Genomic DNA, 23,198 nt, shown 5'->3' with positions numbered 1-23,198 from the left:
TCATCTGCATTTTAAAGCTAACAATAGATTTTGCTTTATTGTTTTGGCATTTAACGAGTGGGAAAATAATAAATTAAGCCACATGGGGAATCCCTGGTGCTTTTACAAACTGAAGCAGTGCCCATTTGGAGAAAGAAATTTCCCCATTTTTCTCCCTAGCTGCATTTCTCTTAACCCACAACCTTATTAAAGCTTATAGGGCAAAATTCTCCTCTCATATTCCTCTGGCAGCTCTTAGTCCACATTCAGCTCTCCCTACCTTCCTGGCTGTCTTTCATCTTGCGAGCTCTCTCTGCAGACAGGGAACAGAAGAAGAGTAAAGACTGGCTAGGCCATAGGGAGTCAGAAGAAAGATGTTGGCAGAGTTTTAGGATGGTTACAATGGCTGTTAGAGCACGGACAGCTTTTTCTGCCTGTTGTAACTGGGAATGCAGTCTGCAGCTACCAATGCAAGGTCTAGGGAAGATGCAGCTGCATTATAGACTCTGGTCACAGAAAGACAGGATCCAGGCAGTGAAAAAAAGACTTCAGCATCTGCCTGGTGTGCCACCATGCCAGGCACCAGCTACAACACCAGAATGGGCCTCACAGCTCAGTGAAGCATTTGCTTGCAGCTGCGTAGCCAAAAGGTGGAAGGGAACAAATGTCTTAATAAGATGACCTCTGGTTTGAAATATTTTTGAGGATGGTGTTAAATTGCATCACAGGGGGGTGTGAGAAAAAAAAAAAAAAAAATCAAGAGCAGTATTTTCGTGTTAACTCACTCAGCTTTTACCAATCAGAGCCTTGAGCCAAAAGTCAGTCTCAGCTGTGTGGATGTTGGTCATCTCATGCTGATTTAATGGGCCAGTGCTGAACTTGCAAATAGCAGCATTTAGCTCGCTTATCGGTAGTCATGAAGTGTAGCTGAAAGCAGATCACATCATGGATGTTCACTCCTGAACTCCATCCTAGGCATTTCTTCTCCAGGCCATGTTTTTGCAAGTCACCAAAAGGAAAATACACCACCTCATTGCCCATGCCATTCCTGGGTGAACAAGTGCAGTTTCCCTGTGCAGAGCAGTCACACTAGCACATTTAATATGTGCTTGCTTCCTCTTATCTGCGAGAAGTATCAATTATACATGGCCATGAACTTATCCTTGCAGCTGCTTTCCCCCAGGAACAGTTTTACCAGCACCAAAGGATACAACAGAAATCAGGAACCAAGATAAACCAGCCAGCCTAAAGTTACCATGATGCTGCAGCATTAACTGGCAACAGAAATTTGCCACAGAAGGTGAAAACAAAACAAACACTAGGAACATAGAGAAAATACTTTGAATGGAAACCTGCAAACCTCCTAAGTTTTGAGCATACCTAAGGACAATTCAGCAGCTTCCATCTCCTGGCTCTGTACAGCCTTTTACAAAAGCCTCTGCAGTCTTACCACACACGTCTGTTTTCCACCAAATCTGTTTTTTTGGCTTATTCAGTGCATTTCATCTACTGTGTGTAACGTTTTCACATATATGCATCATGTGCAGAAATTGTAGATATAAGGTTCGTGCAGCACTTCATATATTAAGTGCTGCACAAATACTAAGGATTATGGTTGTTTTCATAATAATTCTCCACCACTGCCAGTGTCTGAAGTCAGGGATGTCTGGTGGCTGAAGCAGACAAGCAGAACGCACGCAAAAGCCCAATTAGCCTCCTATCTCAAAAGCTCTTACAAACACTAATGCATTAATCATTGTAAAACTAGGATGAGCATGGGTCTGTACTCCTGGCTCAATTCAGACAGGATGCTACTTGACTGATACTGAGAATTACACTTGAAATCTCATCTGTTTATCCCCAGTGCACAGCAGAGGAAACCAAAACAAAGGCTGAGCACCTTACTGGCTGCCCCAGTCCCAGCCCATGATGTCCCTTTGTAAAACCCAGCTCAGGATCAAGCGCATCCCAGGCTGAGGTCCAGCCAAGCATCAATTCCCCAGGCGGTGCTTTCTAACCTCTTAGAAAATCCAGAGACTGATCAAAACATAGAAGGTCTAAAAATGACTAGACGTGGAAGGGCTAAACAGCAAGACGTGCTTGGTTCTGTAAGAGATGCACAAATACACAAAAGTAAGCTGGCTCCAGGAAGACCTAGTCAGATTACTTGAATGGCTCTTAAAAAAATGGATTAAAATACAGATTCCCCTATTATTTTTCAATAATAGAAGCACAGCACAGAACAACTCACCAGTGCCACAAACTAGTTTTTCATTTCTGTTTTTGTTTCATGCTTCAATATCTTCTTCCAGCTGCTCATGTCTCCTTTTCCTTCTCCTCACTTTGATCTATTAGTTTTCCACAGAAATGGGGTTTATAAATCATTGTAATGCAGCCCTGGGAAAGACGGTGCTTAGTGCAGGGAGAAATACATTGCAGCTAACAGCCACGGCAGGGAGGAAAACTCTCACCTCGTAGTGGGGCTTTGGCGACAGGTTACTGATGGCGCTGGGTTATTTTATGTCTGCATTCGTGCCATCAGGGGCAAGGCCGCAGGGAGCGCTGCCTGTACCCCCTCTGCAATATTTCAAGCTTCCTTCTGCAGGCAAAAACAAACTGCTCAGGGGCTCACAAGGGAAGGGGGGGGAGGAAAAATTGCCAGCAGAAGGGGAGGGAAGGCAGGACAGGTGGGATGGATCACTTATTTCCTGCTTTTGCACCACTGCATTTTTTTATTATTTTTTTTTAAGACACTAACACTCTGCAAAGATGCGGATTTCATGCAAGTCTCACCTATTGGCAGCAGCAGCAAGATCCATCTCTCCCATGAACATTTCCACCCCTCAGTGCCAAAGCTTTTGTGTTTCCAGTTTGCACTGGACAACTTTGTTGCTGGAGGCCCATGCTCATGGCCAACCCCAGCATCACCATGCATTGAGGACGAGTAACACCACAGGATCCCTTTCTGGTGCTGCCCCAACTTGAACCCCATGAGAACCAGTACGGCCACACCATCTTATGGCAAAGTCATTTTGTATTTGAGCCTTAAGGATTGGGCTTCATTTTCTAGACAGGCTTTTAAATGTTGGCTGTATCAATTAAAAAAAAAAAAAAAAAAAAATATCAAGTATAAAGCTGAGAGCAGTGCAAGGCTGGGCAGCAGATCATCGAGCAATCTCAAAACAGCCCTACCAGGTCATGTTGGTCGAAGGGCTGCTGTAGTATTTGTGGCACGACACCAAAGCCAGCCTGGGGTGAAAGCCTGAGCATCCCACCAGCAAGGGGAGGTGCCCTCCCAGGAACAAGCATTAGTCCTAAATGCAGAACATCCAACATTAACTATGGCCAGAGAGACTAACCTCTGCCAGCAGAGATTTAGGTACTTATCTCCTGCCCTGGGGTGCAGGATGGATTACAGGAACCTATTGCCAGCCCTGTTTGATTAGGGAGGAAATCTTCATAACCTCCTAAGAGCAGCACAATCACGCACAAGCTAGGAGCTCTTTTAAGCACTTGCTGTGTTTTTAGGATCACCAGCTCCTAATAAGACCACCCCAGGCAGACACACCATCCTTTAGTTTTGAAAGCACACAAAAGAGACACCATGCTGGAATCTTACCTATATCTTTAACAAAGCATTACCCCCTCCTCACCCTCTTCCCCATAATTGCCTTGTTATTGTCATTGGTGCCATTGTTCATTGGCTCGGCCGTAGAGAGGCCCGAGGGAGCAGTTCTGCCTTAGCTAAACCAATATCTCCTGCAATAACCCCCTGCAGTTTCCCCTTTGCTATCCCATGTTGAATAAATCCTCCATCTCTGTTTGCTGAATGATCATAAAGATATGATTGAAGTTTCAGATTTACGGTTTCCTCCGAATTGAGGAGCAACTCCAATAATGCCAGAGCCTGTTTGCTGACTGCTTCTGACAGGATATACGTAAAGGGAGATTTGTAAGAGCAGAAACACAAATGCAGATATTAAAGCAGGGCATTTTCTAGCCACACAGCAGACTCCTGCAGTCGCACGTGGGGGCTGAATTCTCACACACTTGCAGAGCATCCCCCCATGCAGGGACCTCGCCGCCACTCACAGGCACCCTGCAAGGCAGGGTGTGCGCACAATATTTTACTCTAACAGCAAATCTGTCTCCAGTAGCCACTCAAGGGACCCACAAGAATCGGTTGCCTAGTAAAGGAGCATCCTAACTAAACATCTAACACAGTTGTACTGGAAACTACTCTAAAGTTGTTCTCTCCCACCCTTCAGCAACTGTATATTAAGCCAGTCCTTACTGACAGCTTTCTAAATATCTCGAGTTCTCTCCTGACTGCGTTAGCACAATCATCTGGATGCTCTTTGGGGAGCACCAAAAAACCCTCTTGCTCCTCTGGGAGAACATTCCAGCCGTTTCTTCCAATTAAAGCACCAGCAACCAAAACAGCAGCCAAAGCGACATTCTGCTTTCAGGGAAAGACAACTGCCTAGTGAGGACAGTGCTGTCGGTTACCCTTTTTGGCAAAAGCCTCAAAGAACCAGGAATTCTGGTGCACGGTTGTCAGCCTTGAGGTGGGAATGGTTACTGCCTTCATCTTCTTCAAGGTGCTGTTGCTTTGGCTTAGTGTTGAAACCCTCCTTCTTCCCCACCACCCCTTCCCAGCAGCATTTCATGAGCCATCTCTGTCACACAGCTGTATGCCAAGAATTGCACATCATGGGGCACAGCAGTACTCAAATTCAGGTTAGTAGTTGTATTTATGACTAAAACACCACTAAAAAAAATTGAAGTTTGTGACTTTGGCACAGAAATCTGCACAGACCATCCCAAGTACATTCTCCATGGTCCTGTGGCCGTAGCAGATTTTCTTTTCCCTGATTCACAGCCATTTATGCTCATTCTCATTTCAATACAAACCTATAAAGCTTCCAGCGTGATGCAGTCCTAAATTAAATGCATTTTAACATCCCTATATAACAAGGGAGTCTTTGCTCTTTTAAATTAACATGTGTAGCTGGGAAGGGACCTTCCTTAGGAAATTTATTCCACTTTATTTGGAGACAGACAACCCCACCTCATTCCACCTTCTCTGAGAGCAAAGATTATTTTGTGTTATAATGAGGAATTTGTAATAACGAGAGCATTGTGCGTTACACTAGCTACGAAGCTAACAACAGAAAAGAAGAGAAGACTTCTGTGAACGGCAGTGTTTGTGTGATGTATGGTAATATTTTTCCTCAGTGCATTACAAAAGAAAAGCAAGATAAAAATATCTTCCATTTTCTCCCTAATTTGTAGTTTTCTGGTGTTAGCAAGGCTTATAAGACACATGCTCCCAATTAGCTGCTCCTCTTAATTTAAATGCTTCATAAATTATCTCCTGCGCTTGTGGATTATCACTTCATAATGCGAGTTAGCATTTAAATAAATAGCTGCGATGTAGGAAATTAGAGAGGTTTACAGTCTGAGGCAGCAGCATAATGAAGGGAAATACCACAGCAGCTGAACAGGGGTTGGGAGAGATGTGATGAGACAGATTTTTGCCTTTACCTTTTAGCAGCCAAATTTGGACTGCGGCAGTGAAAATATGGGTCAGAACTCCAGCAGAGCAGGATCCTTTTGTAATGGCTGAGTAAGAAGGGAACATAGAGAATTCTTAAGCACATAAAACATCTGATTTAGCAAATATGGTGCAATTATGAAGTGAATTTTCAGAGCCAACTCTTTCTTGCCTCACAAGAGTAGCCCCTTTGAAAGTAATTGGGCTACTTGTGTACATTGCCTGAGCCATATCTGACCCCTTATGTTGCAGCCTTGCAAAAAAGTACGGGATTGAGAACAACAGAGCAGAGCTGAGATCGTGTTGAGAAGATTTGGCGGGGAAAGCAGTCAAGGAATCAGATACAGAATTAAAGGGAATTTTGTGAAAATCCATATATATATATATGTATGTATTTCAAAGATGAACACTAATTTGTAAACCAAACAACTCTTGCCATATTTTCAGTGCCATTGATAAGACCAGCCCATGGGCAACAATAACTCCTTAACCAGCAGCAAGCTCCCAGTGCTGCCTGCTTCAGCCTAGCTTAACTATTATTGTCATAAATGGAGAAAATTAGGAATCTGGGCAAGAAAAAAAAACTCATGACAACTCCTTAGGGCACTAAGGCTCTCACCAGCATTTGCTGGTCTTGCCTTTGGTGTCACTGCTTTTCCTGCCACAAGAGAAAACTCTGGCCAAGATCCTACCAGCAGCCGATCACACTTGACTGCCATTGACTTCATTGGGAGCTGAAGACCTTGAGGCGCTTGTGGGCTCAGGACCCTCTGGTATTCGTCATGCAGAGAGCCCAAGGTTGAACGCTGCAGCTCTTGGGGAAGTTGAGCTATTACAGCTCCCTGCCTGCTCACACACAAGTCCCAATGTGTCAGAATCACGGGTATTTTTTCAAAAACACATGAAAATCATAGAAGCCTTGACAGCCTTGACCAAAGTCCAGCCTTAGGCAGGAGTAAAGTTATTAGCTACCTTATTTCCCAGAGAAAGAGTCTGACACATTAGAATTTCACAGTAACTGGCTGTAAGTGTAATGGGCAGGGTGTGATTTTGCTCACTAGGTTTTGCGGTTTAATTTCAGCATGTTGAATACATTTTGCTGTAGGACAGAGCAAATGACTTGGGCAGATTCTTGCAGTAGCACAAGACCCTCCGTGCTTAATAGGAGTTCTGTCTAACTGACAGCACAATTTGGGTCTTCATTGTATTTAATATACTTCAAGAGTGGGGGGTCAAATTGTCTCATCATCTACATCCGTACAACCCTGCTAATCCCAGGAGACCTGTGGAGCTGAAGCTCAGGACAACTTGTAACTGACTCAATTTTCTCTGCTGAGCACCTTTAAGCTAATTTTTTTCTAACAATCCGCCCAAAATGCTCTTGGTTACAATTCACATTCTTCCCAAGTCAACAGGACCGAACACGGGGAACTGAAAATTGTTTTAAGGAGATTTGTGCCAGGATCCCAGGGACATACTGGTCAAGTCTGCAGTCACCGCTCTGACAAGACACAGTTCACGCTGCAAAGAGTTTGGGTCAGCAGAACAACATCTGTTTGATCCTCTGATTTTCTATGTGAGCATGCAATGTTTAGAAAGTGAAGGGGCGCATCCCACTCCAACCAAAATCTGAAAGTTTACAGGAGCTCTTCTTGACTTTATGTTTCCAGGCAATAAAGGCAATGTGGGCCAAACTGTACCCATGCTCACAACAGCTCTGCCTTTGGGGCATATTTGCTTCTTTATTACCTTCACTGTCTTCTGCACTAAACAGTGGATGGGCACAAGTGCTACTGCTGTGCTTAGAGCCTGGTAAGTCCCTATTTTGCTGCAGAACGAGGACACAAGCCATCTCTTCACTCCCAGCTGCAAGTGCCTTTCAGGTCTCAGAAAAGCCAAGCAAATGTTTTGGGCACTGTAGACAGGAGATAGGGCTGGAAAAGCCAAGGACTCATCCCTTCAGTGAGATGGTGCCACTTTTTACTGAATCACCTTTTTTTCTAAAAGGCCATTTTAAATAATAAAATTGGAAGCTGCTGCATATATCTTTCCAACTGATCTACTAATCATATTTCTTCAAATTTTATATCCCTGACCCTTGTAAAGGGATTGCAAGGAAGGCGTTTTTTAAGCTGCATTTTAATAAGTCAATATGAAAGCTCAAAATTATTTAAAGCTTCTTAAATAGGATTATATTTGATTTCTTATGGGAATACTGGGGGATAGTCTAGTAAAGACATTCTGTCCTGCTGAGGTTTTATTACATTAAAGAAACAGCATCCTTTTTTTTTTAAACAGCAAGAACTTTTACCTATTCTCTAATGAAAATGGAGATTATTCTGTACATGAGGTGACAAGGTGGGAAGTTCCTGCATCTATGATCAGAGATTAGAGTTTCTCCTTCAGTGAAAGCAGATTCCTAAAACCAAGGGTTTGCCCAAATTTTACAAGTTGTCTGTTAGTCTGAAATACTTCAATATTTTGTCCTGGGTGGAACCACAAGTACATTAACTTCAGACAAATTCTGCTGTGAGGTGACAGGTAGCTCTCAAGGCAGCCAACATCTCATTTGCAGCCAGGGATTAAATTTGGTCCTAAGATCAGATATCTATGCCACAGAGGAACTATGCTGCTATACTTGGAATTTGGCCATGTTTGTTCTGCTACAGAAGGCCCAGAGTCAAACTCTCATTTGCATTCAACTCCTTTAATGTGGATGCTACGCTGGCAGCACTTTGCCTAATATGCTCAATAGAAACCAAAGAAATGCAGGAGAAAAAAAAAAAAATTAAAGCTACCTGTATGGAGTTGAAGGAACAGCTTCACTAAGTTGAGTTGTGCTGGACAAACTCAAACATCTGGCCTTGAGAACATAAAGGGATTTTTTCTCAGAGTAGCAGATGGGGAGGCTTATGGAATAGATATTACTAAGGAGAAAGCACAGAGAAAAGGTCGTAACTGATTGAAGGGGAAGGAAAGTTTTCATTTAACATGCCATCCCATCTCTTTAACATTTACAGGATGTTCTCTCAGCCAAATCACCCAAATGCTGTTCTCATCTAAACCCCAGTGCTCCCACTAAAGCCAACAGAACCTGAGCAAAAGCATTCTCTGCCAGAATTTGATCTCAGTTACCATACAAAGATCTCCAAGGCTGTGGTCCTGCAGGAAGAGACAACCCAGCTACATCCTTTCCATCCACTGTCTGGAGGCCCCACATCTCTCTGAAAAGTCAAATGCAAAGAGGGTAAAATAGGTTAATAAGAAAGAAAGAAAAAAAAAAAAAAAAAAAAAAAAAAGCTATGTGCCACTCACTGCTCTGCCCACATTCTCCCCAGAGCTCCCAGAACTGCTGCCATGCCGGAGACAAAATTACTCTGCTGGTTTTCCCACCCTGATCCATCTGTACACACCATCTTCATCATCTCAGACTTCTCTCACCATTCAGCTGCTGCAGGGCCAGCCCGTGCCAGGTGACAGAGCAAAACCTTTCCTGTACCAAACCTCTGTGCTGTGTTCCCCACAAATGCTCACATCCATCTCAGGCTCATTCCTCCTCATAGAGAGGAGTGGTAGCTGTAGCACAGGATATCAGATACAGGTAAAATCTCAATCTAGCAATAACCAGGAGCTGCACCCATCTTCACCTAGCCCAAATAATGCATCCTTCCTGCCAGCAGCTTTTGTCTTATGGCTACGGAGCACATTGCTTCTTTGGGGCTTGCGAGCAAGCAGAGGCTGATGTGAACTTCACAAGCGGTGACACCCACTGCAGAAACACATATGCTTCTTTGACCTTCAGCGCTGGCATGAAACCTTACACAGACACAAATTTGTCTTTAAGTCAGGAGCAGATTTAATAGAGCAGGAGAAGATCGTTTTCAATATTTCCATCTCAATTACAGTCAAACACCTCAGCAAGTCTCAGCCTTTGGGGCTGTACCTGGGCTGCCTGCTCCCAGCGTTGAGACTGTCAGCAGAATCAGCAGAAATAGCACAACTGGGCAAGGTGGCGGTGATTTATCAGTGCTGAAGTAATTCATACTGACACAGACGCACTGAGGAAGAGCTCAGGGTCCAGTAGGTGCCCCCAAAGACCCCAGAATTATATTGTGCCACACACCAAAAGTGGCAGACCTGGGATCTCACTCCCTAGCAAAGAGGATGCTTTTTTCCAGAACCATTTTCAAGTAGCAGAAAGAAGCAACCCTGTTACAGAGAAAGAAAATTTTAGCATTTTTCATACCCTACTGTTAAAACTATCCCCCTAACAGCACCTTGTATTCTAACTCAAGCAGCGACTAGTGCTCAGAGTCCCAGAATTGGGGGGCAAACAGCATTTTTCAGGGGGAAACCTAGAAGATGAATACGCCCATGGAGACAAGTGAAAGTATTGTGCACGCGAATACTTTTATATCTGTCTGGCCCTTTAAAACCAAAATGATAGAGTTCATTTGCATTTAGATCTCTTTGGCTCCCTCTTTTCATCTAAAGACAAATCCTCACAAAGGCTGCTTAATTAGACCAAATTAGATTTCCACCTAGTGGCTTGTCATTCATTAGGAAACGCTGTTCTTTTTTTCTATTTTGGTAATTATAGGCTGGTCTCACAGTGTTCACTTCAGGCTCAAAGTATGACTAGCATTCATGATTTTGTGCAGATGAGAGGAAAATTATTCAGTCGCATCAAGTCTGCCCATTTTACAAGTTGGATAAAGATCATCGCCGGAGTCTTTTATGTAATGGGGTATACTCTTTCTTAAGTCTTTAATGATTAATTGTAATAGCATATCTCATGGCAATTTTCAAGACAAAGCGAACTACAAACAGATCACATGTGAAGATACTGTACCAGAGAGCAGGTGTCTTTCCTCAGATCTGTTCTTCTGTATCAGGAACCCTCACGGACAACCCTTAGTTTTTGGTGATTCCACCCTGCTGGGCTGGGTCCTGCCCTCGAGCAGGGGAGCAAAAGAAGAGGGGATGGGGCCGGCTGGTGTTGTGTGGGTAAAACCCTGGGGTGGCAGTGCCCACTTCAGCCCCTTTGTGCCACTGGTGCCTAACCCAGCATGGGGACACCTGTGTCCCATCCGTCCTCGCAAGCTCCTGCTGCCAGCCTTGGGAAAAACAGTTTCTGGAGGGGAAAATCTTTCACATTTAGACCAGAGACAAGAAGGTTTCTGTCTAATAAGGCTGGTGCTCCCAGTGTGGATCGGTCAGGAGCACAGATTAATGCACACTGCATGTGTTCTGGATGTATTCTGGATTAGCAGCATCTCTACCCTATCTGGAGTACCTGTAGTGAAAGGAGTCTTGATATCAGATCCCTGAGCTTCACCCCCAGATGATTCCAATTAAAGCATTTTGCCCAAGCATTGCCCTTTTCTCTGAAAGGCCCACACACCATTGTGGGAGACTAATAATTTGGTCTCCCCCTCTGAACACAAGGCACCAGCCACAGTCCTGTTCTCCCCAGTCCAAGCTCCATCCCCTCTGCTGTCAGCCATGGGCACATTAATCCCCTGCCTCAGTTTCCCCAGCTACTACGGCAGGATTATTGCTCAGTAGCACATTCTGGAGTTTAATAAATCAGGGCCAGATCTTGTGGTCCTTCATCAATCACGACTTCCTTTGACTTTGACCTTTAATGTTTATGAAAAGCTTCGAAGATAAGTGCCAACTTATTATTAATAATCTTCTTGGGAGTGGAAGTTACAGGCGGTTAGCGGCATGCCACCCAGCAGCCACCAGCCCCTGCTAGGATTTCCTCTGCACTAACAAATGCAGATTTTCACATGTTTTTAATATTCTTATTTTCCCAACCATTTCTGAGAGAGATGGAAAATAAGTTTTTTTTCCCCTCCACCTTTAAAAAACTGATCAAATTTGCCTTTCTCAAAACACTGAACATTCCCTTTCTCATCTACCTAAACCTGATGTTGAGTTACTGTCCCCCAGAGGCTTTCAGTAGCTCAGTTCTGATGTATCCCTGCACTTTGTAGCTCACTGCCTTCTTAGAGTGTAATCAAACATCAAGCTAAGTAGCAAATAAATCTCCCGATCTCATAAGCTGCACAGCAAGATCATGTAAATGCAAATGAAGGGCTTGATTTCAAGCTGTCGCGGGGGGAAGGAGGGAAAAATGCTGGGCCTTGTCACCACAATCACTTCACTCTGCAAGTGCAGTAAATCTGCAATAATAATAGTAATGGCAGCGTGACGGGAGGCTTTACTGTACAAGGGGGTATAATGAAAAGTGGAACAGAAGGTAGGGAAGGAAGCAAGGCCTGGTGGGTTGAAAATGCACCGGTATAGGGTTTGCAGGCATCCGCAGGATAGAGCCATGGAGGAGGGACGGGGCAGCCCTGGATGAACTGGAGCAGAAGGGATTCATGGGTCTGCCCAGCATCCCCTCCCAGCAAAGGGCTGCGTGAGATGCAGGGATTAAAAATCCACGTCTGCATCTCTTGCTGTACCCCTCTGTACACAGACAGGTGTCTCACCCCTCTCAGAATCTCAGTCATCTGTAGAAAATTAATGAAGTGTGTTGACGATCATAAATACCAGAGGACAAAACACGAGGCTTGCAACAAAACCTGTAATCCTTAAAATTGTTGTCCTCTGCTGCACCTTTGCAACTCACCTGCCTTTTGCAAAGGGACTCATTTTCAAGCCCTCCTTTTCCTCTGCAGAAACGTTTTCCAATACCATTAAACACTCAAATCTGAGACTGCATTAATCAAAGCCTACACAAGAAGGGCCAGAGAGCTCGATGCACCCAGCACTGCTCTTCAGCCAAGCAGGGCATCCCAATGCCCAAACACCAGCACTGCACTGCAGCCAGGCTGGGAGCAGCACTCTCCAAGCACAAGACACACACACCTGGTTCAAAAATGAAAATTACCCGGCTCAAGGGGAAAGGAGGCACTAGCTGAGTCCTTAAAGACAGTTTTAGAGAGCAAACAAAGCCTCAGCACACATCTCTTGCAGCCCTGGGAGGTGGCGATCTCTGCAGGATATGCTGGGAATGCTCCAGGAGAAAGCCTGGAGTTGTCTTTTCTGAATGAGCTAGATAAACAGTATTTAAGATGCCTGGTTTTCCTCACTGAGGTCGTAAAGGGAGAAGACTTGCAGAAGGTACCCAGAGAAAATTAGGACCGCCTGGGATGCAGAGAGAGACGGTTTTAATTAGAGCCAAGAGGTGGGAAATAAGGCAGAGAAATGACATCTTAATGAGGTTTAATGAAGTTGTCTGCTGATGGGCACAGCTGTCAGACAGATCTGTATTCCAGCCAAGCAGCTTTGTGACAGTCTAAACCTGAACACAGCAAACAGTGCTGGAGCTGGGGAAGGAAAAAGGACCTTCTGCACCAACTTTGGCTGTCTCCCACCACTGCTCTGTGGCACAGCACACCGACACTGCCTGAGGACAAACAAATGGAACCAGCCTGTGAGGCTGCAGCAGCATTTTGCTAATTTATGAATGAGAGAGTAAGCTTTGATTACACTCAACAAGATTCATTCCTGCTACATCCTTCCCATTCTTTGCCTTTGTAGGTAAAAAAAAAAAAAAAAAAAAAATCTTGGCATCATCAGTCCTCTGAGCCTATTGGTTTGCTTCAGTCACAGGTTCCCTCCACGTTCAACATATTGGACCAGATTTTTTTCTTCTTTAATTAATTACCCAGCACCTTTGGCATTATTTATTCAGCACCACCCAATCATAAAAAAGAAACAGCATGCCTTAAATTTGCAATGGAGTAAATACCCAACTGTGTTAACTTCAGGTGCTGTGCAAAAGAGAACCTTTAAATGCTGTAATTTCTTCCGTTCTACACAGTTCTATGTTCAAAGGTCTGGAAGCCACTTCCCACAGATTACAAACCTCTCCTTTCCTGCAGTTTCTTAGAGATTTTCTCCCACCCTCAGCATAGTAGCAGATTTCTGGCCTCGCTTAGCTGATCCAGTATCAGAACATGACCCCTTGAAACAGCTTTTCCTCGTGCCTCTGAAGAACACTGTACGATTTCTCTGGTACATCAGCGACAACCCACCTAAAAATAGCTCCTGTACAAATGTCTGTAAAAACAGGAGAAATAGATCAACAGTGAAAGCTCCTTTATCATTTTTGGCACCAGTTTATGCATTTTGTGTGAGCTCCCTAACTCACACGCAGCATGCACATATGGTTTAGCGCTGCCGTGTGATATTTCAATTGCAGTAGCACTAAAAGCCCACTCATTCCCATTGTGCTCAGCGCTGGACACATCTGCAAGGGACGGTCCCCTTCCCCTGCTGGAGGTTTGCAGGAGGTAGCCGGGGAGAAGCAACCACTTTATGCACAGATTCTTTCAGGTAGCTCATTTGATTGCTTTCAAAAAGCTCGTTACTAGTCTCTGCTTACATCAAAAGATCTGTAGGCTCATGCAGGACAAGGAAGCTGATGGAGTTTAAGTCTATGCAAGTCCAGAAAACTCATTTTCTGGTGAACTTATGCTCCTGAAGTCACAGGGACACCACACCTAGTGGTGTCCCACTGCCTAGTATCACAGGCAGGTGGGTTTAACAGGACCAAGGTGAAGCACCTCCCTCGCAGACCTGGGAAGCAAACACCCAGATTTATCTGAAGGCCCTGGTATATGGCCTTGCAGGCACAGAGGATTTCATCCCAGTGATCTGAAACTGGCAAAGATGAAAGCCAATTTGCCAGGATCTGCAGCAGCAGAGCTGTTGCTGCAGCCTGGACAAGTCCCTGAAGCAGGCACCAGCTCACCCCTGGACACGCTGGTGAGGAGCCCAGTGCCCACAGCACGTTGTCTGCAGCCCCTGCGTGCTTTTAAGTCTTTGTGTAGCTGCACAGAGGTGGGAGCTGAGAAATACCAAACAGACAACATACAAAAAATGGCTCCAGGCTAAAATTTGGAGGAATTATGAGCAACTTCTGGAAACCTCAGCACAAAGCCCTCTAGACAGGTGCCTGTTTGGGCAGGCATTTAGCCCTTGCTATTCAGGCAAAACAAGCTCAGTGAGAGCTTCACCTGAGCTGAGGGTGATGCAGAAAGAGCTCAAGCTGCACTGCAGCATTGTGCACAGCCAGTGAGTGCCCTTTATGGCACACTGCAAAGGGGCCACCAGGCTGGCAGCAGCCAGGCGAACTGGGGATGGTCCAAGGCCCCAGCCAGGGTTTGTGCAAGGCTGGCTGGAAGCAGAATATAAATTTGGGTTTGGACAAAGTTCCTGTACAAGGAGCTCCAGTAGGCAGCTGCATCCCTTACCAGCTGTTGTCCAGCCTTGGCCTGCCATAGCGACGAGTTTGAAGTGTTTGAAGTGGATAATTTTCAGTTAAAATCTGTCCCTGCAGGAAGCGCTGCGTTTGATTCAACACCTCCTGATCCAGTGTTCACTCTGGAGCATAATAACAGTCACTTCAATGCCAGCGTTCAATGATGTAACCAGTGTGCAGCACTAGAGTAGTATTTCAACATTTCCATTTTCCCCAAAAGATCTGCCAACCCTGCTTCCGCAACCCTCCATCCTCCCCAACAGGCTTCCCATGGAAAATAACCTGTCCGAAGCACCCACGCCATGCCACATGGCTGCACAGAGCTTGTCATCTGACCCTGCTGCAGCCTCCCCAGCAGGAACACAGCCCCAAGCTGCCAGGCTCTCACCCCTTCCCTCCTCCACCGCCTCCCTTTCAAGCAGCAATAAGGTTTCAAGACACACACATCCTGCAGTGACTTCACCATGGAGATGGGAGGGTAAAGACAAAGGGGTGAAGGGAGGTCAGTTAATCCCACAGACAACACCAGGCTGGGGTACACATGGGCTGGGGAAGAGTTCATTTTAAAACTAAATAGAAATGAGGTTATTGAGCTCAAGTTCTCTTTTCTGTGCTATAAACCCTGGGATCTGCTCCCCCTTCATCTTCCTTATCCCACCCACAATATGCCTTGCGTCTTGATTATTCGCAGGCAGAAGTGGTTGTGTGACTGCATTTGGGGGAGTTTGTGCCAGCTTTCTAAGAAGATGAACAAGTTGGAAATGAAGCAACTTAAAGGAAAGTCAAGTCTAGCTGCAGTCTCCCCCTGTAGACATCACAGCTGGGCACCCAAGCCAAGGGAGAAATCAGCCAAACAAGGAGACTTCAAGTCCATGTATATTAAATCAAGATCCCTATTTCCAGTAGGGCTAGGTCACTTTCTAACAGTGGTATGAACCTGTGTGAACTTCAGCATCCCTCATGCTTCAGCTGTGGTGAAGCCTCATGGCTGTGAGTCCTCCTTGCACTGTGGCACTCCCTTGTGTCCAGGCAGTGAGATCCCAACCCATGCCAAGTGGAGCCAGAACCACTGCTGACACTCATGGTCACATTCTGTTACATATTTTTATTTTCAGGAGGTTTAGCTCATCAAACAAGGTCTTTATGCTTCTCCTTTAACTTCATTCTTCTGCAGGCAGAACTGGGAAAGCCCCAGAGAAACTGCTATACCCTGCCAGGCTTTGATTTTGCATACGGGCTGTACATCGAAAGGACAGATGGAGGAGTCCCTGAAGGTATGACAACGCCACTAAAACATAGACCTGCAACGATGCCCTAATGCTAATAGGGACTCTCCTTCCCAGTGCTCCTCATTACTTCTCGCCAAGCTGGAGGTGAAGAAATCCAACATTCACCCACTTTCATTAATATCACAACAAATGCTTGGTGACCACTAATGTTTCCCTAGCATCTTGGAAACTTTTATAGGATCACACAGAGCCCAAACAGAAAAGGGTATGGCATCTGCAAAGGGCAATACACATGGCTACATAACTCAGAAGAGCTCTTACACTCTCAGATTATTTCCCCCATGAAATCAGACTTGCTGAGCAAGTCAGGGTGGAGAGTGAGAAGACAACTAATTCAGATGGGGTAGGTCCCCAACTGAAAATAATTGGGGCAAGGTGTGTTGAAGGTCACAGCACAGTGAAGCTGTGGCAAAAATGCATACAAGCCACACAAGGCCCTCACGTGCAATGCATAAAGCTTGCATCAGCCTGCTTCCCCAAACAGAAGCTCACCCTAATCTTTTTCTTTGCTTCATGTCTTCTTCCATCTCCAGCAATAGGCCACTGGAACACAATAAAGCCCAGGACTGGTTTAACTCGGAATATGCCCCGGGACTTCATCACCATGAACCGCGGTGCTCTGAAGGCCGGTTATACCACAGCCCGTGAATTTAACTTGTACTACAAGGCCAAGGACATACGGCGCAAAGACGATGAATACAGTCGCTTCAAGAGATCTCCTCCCAAAGTACCTGCAGACATGACTTATGGCATGCCAGCACGGTAAGGGGCAAGAATTGGGGCCCTTCTCAGAACTATCCCTTTCTACTCTCTCATCTGCATCTTCCCCTGGCTCTCAGCCAGTACAGTCCCCAAAAGAGAAGTATCCTGAACCTGGACATGCAGCAAATGAATCATAGCATCACTTCTGTGTTTTGCCACCTGATTCCACCTACATGTCACAAACAGCTACCTGAATCTAGTCTGCATGCCACAGCACATCCCCATTTTACCTCTGGCACCGGGTGCTTGGAACCATTTAGAAATATTTTCAATGCCGGTCCTTTGACTTTAAAGGAGTGCAGAGATCTGCAAGGCAGAATAATTGCCTCCCCAGGTCAGAAAGTGATACTGAGTCAGAGCAAAAAGCATTTCTGTGTGTTCATACTCTGTTGCAATTAAGGATCAGTTCAAGTTCTTTATTCCGCTCTCTCCCATTTGTTTGTTCACCACCCTGCATCATCAGGCAGAAACTTCCAGTAAGTCAGAATGAACACAAAGCAGCTTTTCCCTGCTCTCCCTTCTGCTTCCAGGGGCTTTTTTTTGCACAGCCCAAGGGCTGCTCCCCCAGCAACCCCTCTAGCAGGGCAGAAGCCTACCCATTCCTGCTTTGCAGCACAGTGGGACGTTTAAAGCTTCACACTGAGTTGGGTTGCAGTGCAGTGTCTTAAAAGATTTTTAAGAAGCACCTAGCATACATGAGCCCCACCTGAGGTTCAAAGAGAGAGTATTTAGAAGTGGTAAAAGTGACCCATTTAACATATCCCTCACATACCAGCTCCCAGCTATCTGCCATGCTGATTTCTCCTGAGTAGTTGTGAACAGGGCAGTCTGCAGGGGAGAACATCAGCACCTTGCTTAGGCTGCCTGCCCGTCCTCTACAGCAGCACACGGGAGGCTGGAGGGCACATGGTGGTCTGGAAAAGCCAGCGTAAGCCCAATGCAAACAAGCACTAAAACCTCTGAAAAGAACTCCAAAGCAGCCCTGATGCTGCTGGAGCACAGTTTTCTTGCTCTGTACAGGTCTGGACTAGACATTAGGTTTCATTTTAAGAGCTGGATAATAATCACTACCAGAAAAATAACAGCTACAAATTCTAGAGAAAAGACATGATGAACGGCACTGTGTATTTTACATGATAGTAAATGGGCTTTGCATATGCAAATTGAATGGATTTTAAAATGGTATTTAATGACAATTTTCGTAGCAGACATTAACATTAATTGCATCAAAATGAAAATGCAGCATTAGCTTGCTGTTAGCTGCAAATGCCCCAGCTATAAAGCTTTATCTTTATCAGTATCAGCCCTCACCAATGTGACAGGGCTGCTCTGTAAATTGCAGGCAAAAGGGCTTTTATGTTGGAAAAGTATCCCCCAATGTAGACCAAAATCAACATCAATTTTGCTTTATTTCTTCATAAACGGAGGTTAAATGGCTGCCTACAAGAAGTCTAGGCACGTTTCAAAAGTTTTAAGGAAAATCTGCAGACCCCACAACAGCAGAAGTAGTGGGAAAGGGCTTTTAATTTAAAGTTATTATTGTACAACTTGTCTTCTCCTTAATAGCTACCTTTTATGCAGACTGATTGTATTTATCCCTTTACTTTAAAAGCACGTTATAGACAAAATCAAATTACTAGGATTACCAAGGAGTTGTTACAGCCATTTGGGTAAAAGTGGGGAATTTAACTCAGTTTTCATGACTGGCAAGTTAAAGACAGCCGCATGGGTGAGTGCTCTCCAGCCCGGGTCTGTTCCTCGTCACAGCAGACCAGTTTTAACACGATGCTCCCTGTTAAAAATGACATGCTTGTCAATGGATTTAAGTTGTTTCTGCTTTTGGACTCTAAGCCCTGCATAACTGGGTTCTTAGTGCTCCTAATTAGGAACGCATTTGCTGTAAGCTAAGTGCTTGTCTGGGGGCAGAAGGGGAGAGAACAGTGGCATGCAGTCCCTTTCTGTGACTCCAAGAACTTACTTGCCTCTAAAAGCATCCACTTTGCTGCAACTGAGATCTTTATCAAAGTTTTTTCTCTGAGAACAGAGCCTGCATGGTGTTCCCCTGATCAAGGCACAGCACAATTGGTACAGCCAAGGAGCTACAGTGCCTTCCCATTGCACTGAATTCATCTGTACTGATCACTGCAAAGCTCTGGGACAATCCCCAGAGCTCTGTGAGCCTCCCAAAGTGCCGATGCAAACCCTCCCCATCTGCACCCAGAGCCTCAGTGCAGCTTCTTTGGGCAGCTGGCATCATTTCTCTGGTCCCTTCCCAGGCCCTAGGCTGCAGTGCTAAAGGCACTTAAAGTGTCCTAAAGACACCAAGGTCAGGAGTTGTCCCCAGGCTCACAAGTACAAGCTCTCCTGGATCATCCCAAATAGAAAAGAACACAGATAAATGCTGGGTTTGCTATTAGTGCCTTATTAATCACGTCCTGGCCCTGCTGCTCCCTCTAGCACAGCAGATCACTTATGCCTTCATTTCCCGTTCATGGTGGATGTGTGCTGCACAGGGCATTTCACAAGGCAGCCTCACAGACACTGGTGTGAGTTTTCTGAAGCTCCAGGGCCTTTTTCCTTCCACAATATATTTACCTTCAAAGGTCACCTGTGCCCCCTCTCTATTAATTCCCCGGGGGCATCTTCCAGGGGAGAGAAGCAGCTCTGCTTTTTTGCTGATTCCCCCCATTCTCTCCCTCCCTCTTCCCAGAGAGGTGTTTGCTACGAATCATGTGGCCAGCTTTGTTGTGAGAGTCATAAAAAGGACATTTTTCATCTCTCCTTTTTCCTGCTCTCGCTTCCTCTCTCTCTCAGTATCAGACAAAGATTTATTCCCTCCCTGATGCCTGTGGCATGCGGAGCTGGGAGGGGTCAGGGGAGGCACTGATGGGACGATAATAGATAATACAGTGGTTCCCCAGGGTCTTGTCCAGCTCCGTAACCGATCCATCAGCAGGCAGCACTCGTGCCAAGGTCAACAGTAACGAGGATGTGGTAGGGTCCCAGCCTCCCCCATGGGGCACCCCCTGGTTGGGCTCCTCTGATTCATGCTCCAGCTTCTGATCTCTACAAGAGCTGCCTTGTGCAAGCCACAATTTGCAAGAGTGTGTGCCCACTGGGCCCAGGCACTGCAGTAATGACCACACTGCAGTGCGAGCACACTCAGCTTTACCTGCCTCAGTCCTCATCCCTGCTGCAAACAGGTCTACAGATTTTCTTTCAAGGAAAATACTCAGAGTTTGTAGTACCTCCCCCAGGCAGCCAACCCAACCCATCCCATCCACACAGGCTCTTTGTGCATGGCAAGTTACACAGCTGAAAGAAGTCTGCTATTTAGGGCTGCTGATCTCCGGGACCCAGGTCCTCTCTCCTTCCATTTAAAGTAACTCTACACAGTGCTACATGCAGGTGTGTTCAATCCCCATCCTCCTTGTGTAATGACCTTGTGCACAAAAGGGAGAATGCAAGGCACTGAGGGGCCTGAGTCTTGATGAGACTGGAACTAAGGACACAAAGGATCTGTGAAGACCTCCAGGATCATTGCTGGTGCCAATACAGCTTGGTATTTGGATACTCCCAAAAAGAGAGTCCCAAGCCCATATTTAGCCTCCTAGCCACCTTCTGTCATTGAAGTTTACCATGCACTGAAATTAGCAGGTATTAAATCATCGTTCTTGGAACTAGAAACAAGCACAAATATATGGACGCTGTCTACAGCTAGATTTTAGATTTTGATTTACACAAGGTCACACTAGGAGTCTGAAGGCAAAACCCACTAGCACACAGTTGGTAGCCCAAGCACAAGTTTTATCCCCAGGAGCTAAAGACATTACAGCAGCACAGAGTATGTCCTCAGTATGATCACAGACTAACGTTTCCAGGGCTGATCTTAATGAAAAGTTTTCATTTGCTTCTCTTTCACTAATGTAAGTTTGCTAATTCTACCTTCTACATCCCTGATCGTGTTCCTGGGCACAAGGACTGCACAGACGTGCCTTTCTCTGCCATCCCACACCTGTACCTCCTTCAAACCCTGCATGGCCATAACCCTGCCTCAGACATGCTGCCATCCACTTGGCAGTTGGCCTGTAGGTTGGGCTGACCTTGGGTGTGCTGGCAGGATTTCCCTGGCACTCTGTCATCCCCACGTCTCCTGCCGGGTCCCCCCTACTGCCTGCCTTCGCTTCAATCGTCCCTTTCCTGAATTTCACATTCCATTTTCCTTCTAACTTCATCTCCGCCCATCACTCTACCTCTCATTCTCTAACACTGGTCTTAGTCCTTGAGCAGCTGCTTTCACCATGCTTCTGCAGACTCACCTCTGAAGCATTTGTTCACTGCAGTCTCTCCTCTACGAACTGTTACAACTGGCCAAAGGCTTTGGTTTTCCAGCACCTCCTCTTTTCTTTGTATCGTTTGCAGTTGTCCTAATGCGCTGCTGACAATCGTCTCGCTGGCCTTTAACAGCTCAGCTGTTACATTGGCTTCTCCTGCAGCTTCCTGGCTTAACTGATTGCTCTGTCCTTATCTTTCACCTTCCCCAAAAAGGGAGCTTTCAGTGTTCATACTTGTGCTTTGCAAATGGCTTTTCCACCCAAAGCATCCATGATGTTTGAACACAGCCAAAATGAAGTGCAAAAGGCTGCCCAAATGCTGTTTTGATATTTCCAGCAACTCTTTGGCACAGAGAGTGCTTTAGTAAATTTATTTTTGAAACACTTAAAGAACATTTCAGGCCATTAGTATATGGCCCAGGAAGAAGGGAGAAGTAAAAAAAAAAAAAAAAAAAAAAAAAAAGTCCAACTGTAAAGAAACTATGCTGAAGAGTAGAGGGCGTTCCAGGAAAAAAAAAAAAAAAAAAAAGGGAAAGCTGGACAGGCAAGAAAGAAAGATTACAGGAAGCCCACACTTGATCCACAATCATTGGAAGCAGAACGAATGTGTGTAAAGCCACAAGGCCCCCAAAAGACTGGGGCAAACCAAAGTTTGAGAGAAAAAAAATCAGACACAAGAACTATAAAAATATTACATAGAGACTGGAACCACCATGAAGATAAAAACATACAGCCAAGTTAAAAAAAAAATAGGTCTCCCATCAGTTCGGATAATTGCACGTCCTATCCAGCTCCACAGCAAAAGACACTTTGTGCCTCTGCCACCATCCTCGTGTTGCTAAGATAAGAATTTCTATTTCAAGAATCATTCCCTTGTATTGGACACGCAGCAGGCTGGCTGTGTTCACGTCGCTGCACGTGTATCATTACTGCATAGCTCCCAACCATGTCTGCCTGGAGTGCACTGCCTTGTGCCAGGTGGGCAAAGCTCTGTTTGAAGGGGTAACAGGTCTGTACGCAATCTCGAGTGCACTGTGAAGATGCTGGTTCTCCATCAGCATAGTTATTTCCTGCAGTTGTAGCAGTCTGACTGCTTCAGGCTCTCACGAGAACAGAAAATAGACATGTTTTGGCATAAGGTTCAGGTCCTGAACATCAGCCACAAGATGGGGAAAAAAGGGATGATGATTTAGATCCTTTAGTACCCAATGCATTATACTGAATAGAAAGTTATTTCTGTGGATCAGAGCTGGCTAAAGAATTTCTACCAGAACTATTACCATTTAAAACTACTTCTTGCCACAAGTAGACTTTTCCCCCCCTGCAAACTTCTGCTTTTGCAATTTGTACAATGAAAACCTAGTTCGGAGGGAAATAACCACAGAATCTTTTTTTGTGTGTGTGTGTGAAAGCAAAGCTTTCTACCCCTTACTGTCATCTTTTCCTTTTAAATGAAATAATATCCCCACCTATCCAGAGATTTAAGCATGAACCGGAGGTCAAGGGGAAGACCTGACTCTTTGATTTGTTCTGTTCAGTGTTAGGTTTTTTTTTTTTTTTTTTTTTTTTTTTTTGAGGGGGGAAGGGGGCTTTTCTTCCAAATGAAAGCAGAGCAGCACACTGATCAGGACGGTTTGCATTTGTAGGTGTTGGTGGCTGCAGACTGTGCAGTGTTCAGTCTCAGTCATAGTTTGAGGCTGCCAGGCTAGAATAGCTCTGTCCCCTAACCACATCCCACCTGAGATTCCTGAGTTTCTCAGAGGATAAGAGGATTTCCAGTCAGTAGAAATAAATTTGTTGAAGACAAATTTAAATAACCTTCAACTAAGTAAGCCACATTGCATCTCCAACCCAAAAGACCAGCGTTAACATGCAGATTCCAGCTTGTGAAGCCAGTTATTGAATAGGTAAGAGCTGTCTTGGTATCTTTGCCGCAAGATACGAGTTTCCATGTGTGCATTTAGGATTGTTACAAGTGTACATCTCACTCTTGG

The 23,198-nt window shown here is 45.2% G+C and overlaps 1 protein-coding gene across 1 annotated transcript in view; it reads left to right on the top strand.

The window, feature by feature from the left end:
* CFAP77 (cilia and flagella associated protein 77) overlaps positions 1-23,198 on the top strand; it is a gene marked incomplete at both ends in the record, with an annotated part of 60,479 nt that overhangs the window by 19,852 nt on the left and 17,429 nt on the right. Inside the window, 2 exons of the mRNA XM_084298813.1 lie at positions 15,994-16,093; positions 16,642-16,870. Coding sequence (XP_084154939.1) covers positions 15,994-16,093; positions 16,642-16,870 — 329 coding nt within the window. The remainder of the gene's footprint in view (positions 1-15,993; positions 16,094-16,641; positions 16,871-23,198) is intronic.

Source organism: Netta rufina (genome assembly GCF_964035555.1).
Source record: "Netta rufina genome assembly, chromosome: 20".
In the NCBI taxonomy this organism is placed as follows: Eukaryota; Metazoa; Chordata; class Aves; order Anseriformes; family Anatidae; genus Netta; species Netta rufina.
Note: the sequence above shows the minus strand (reverse complement) of the source record. Positions and strands in the feature narration are given on the sequence as shown.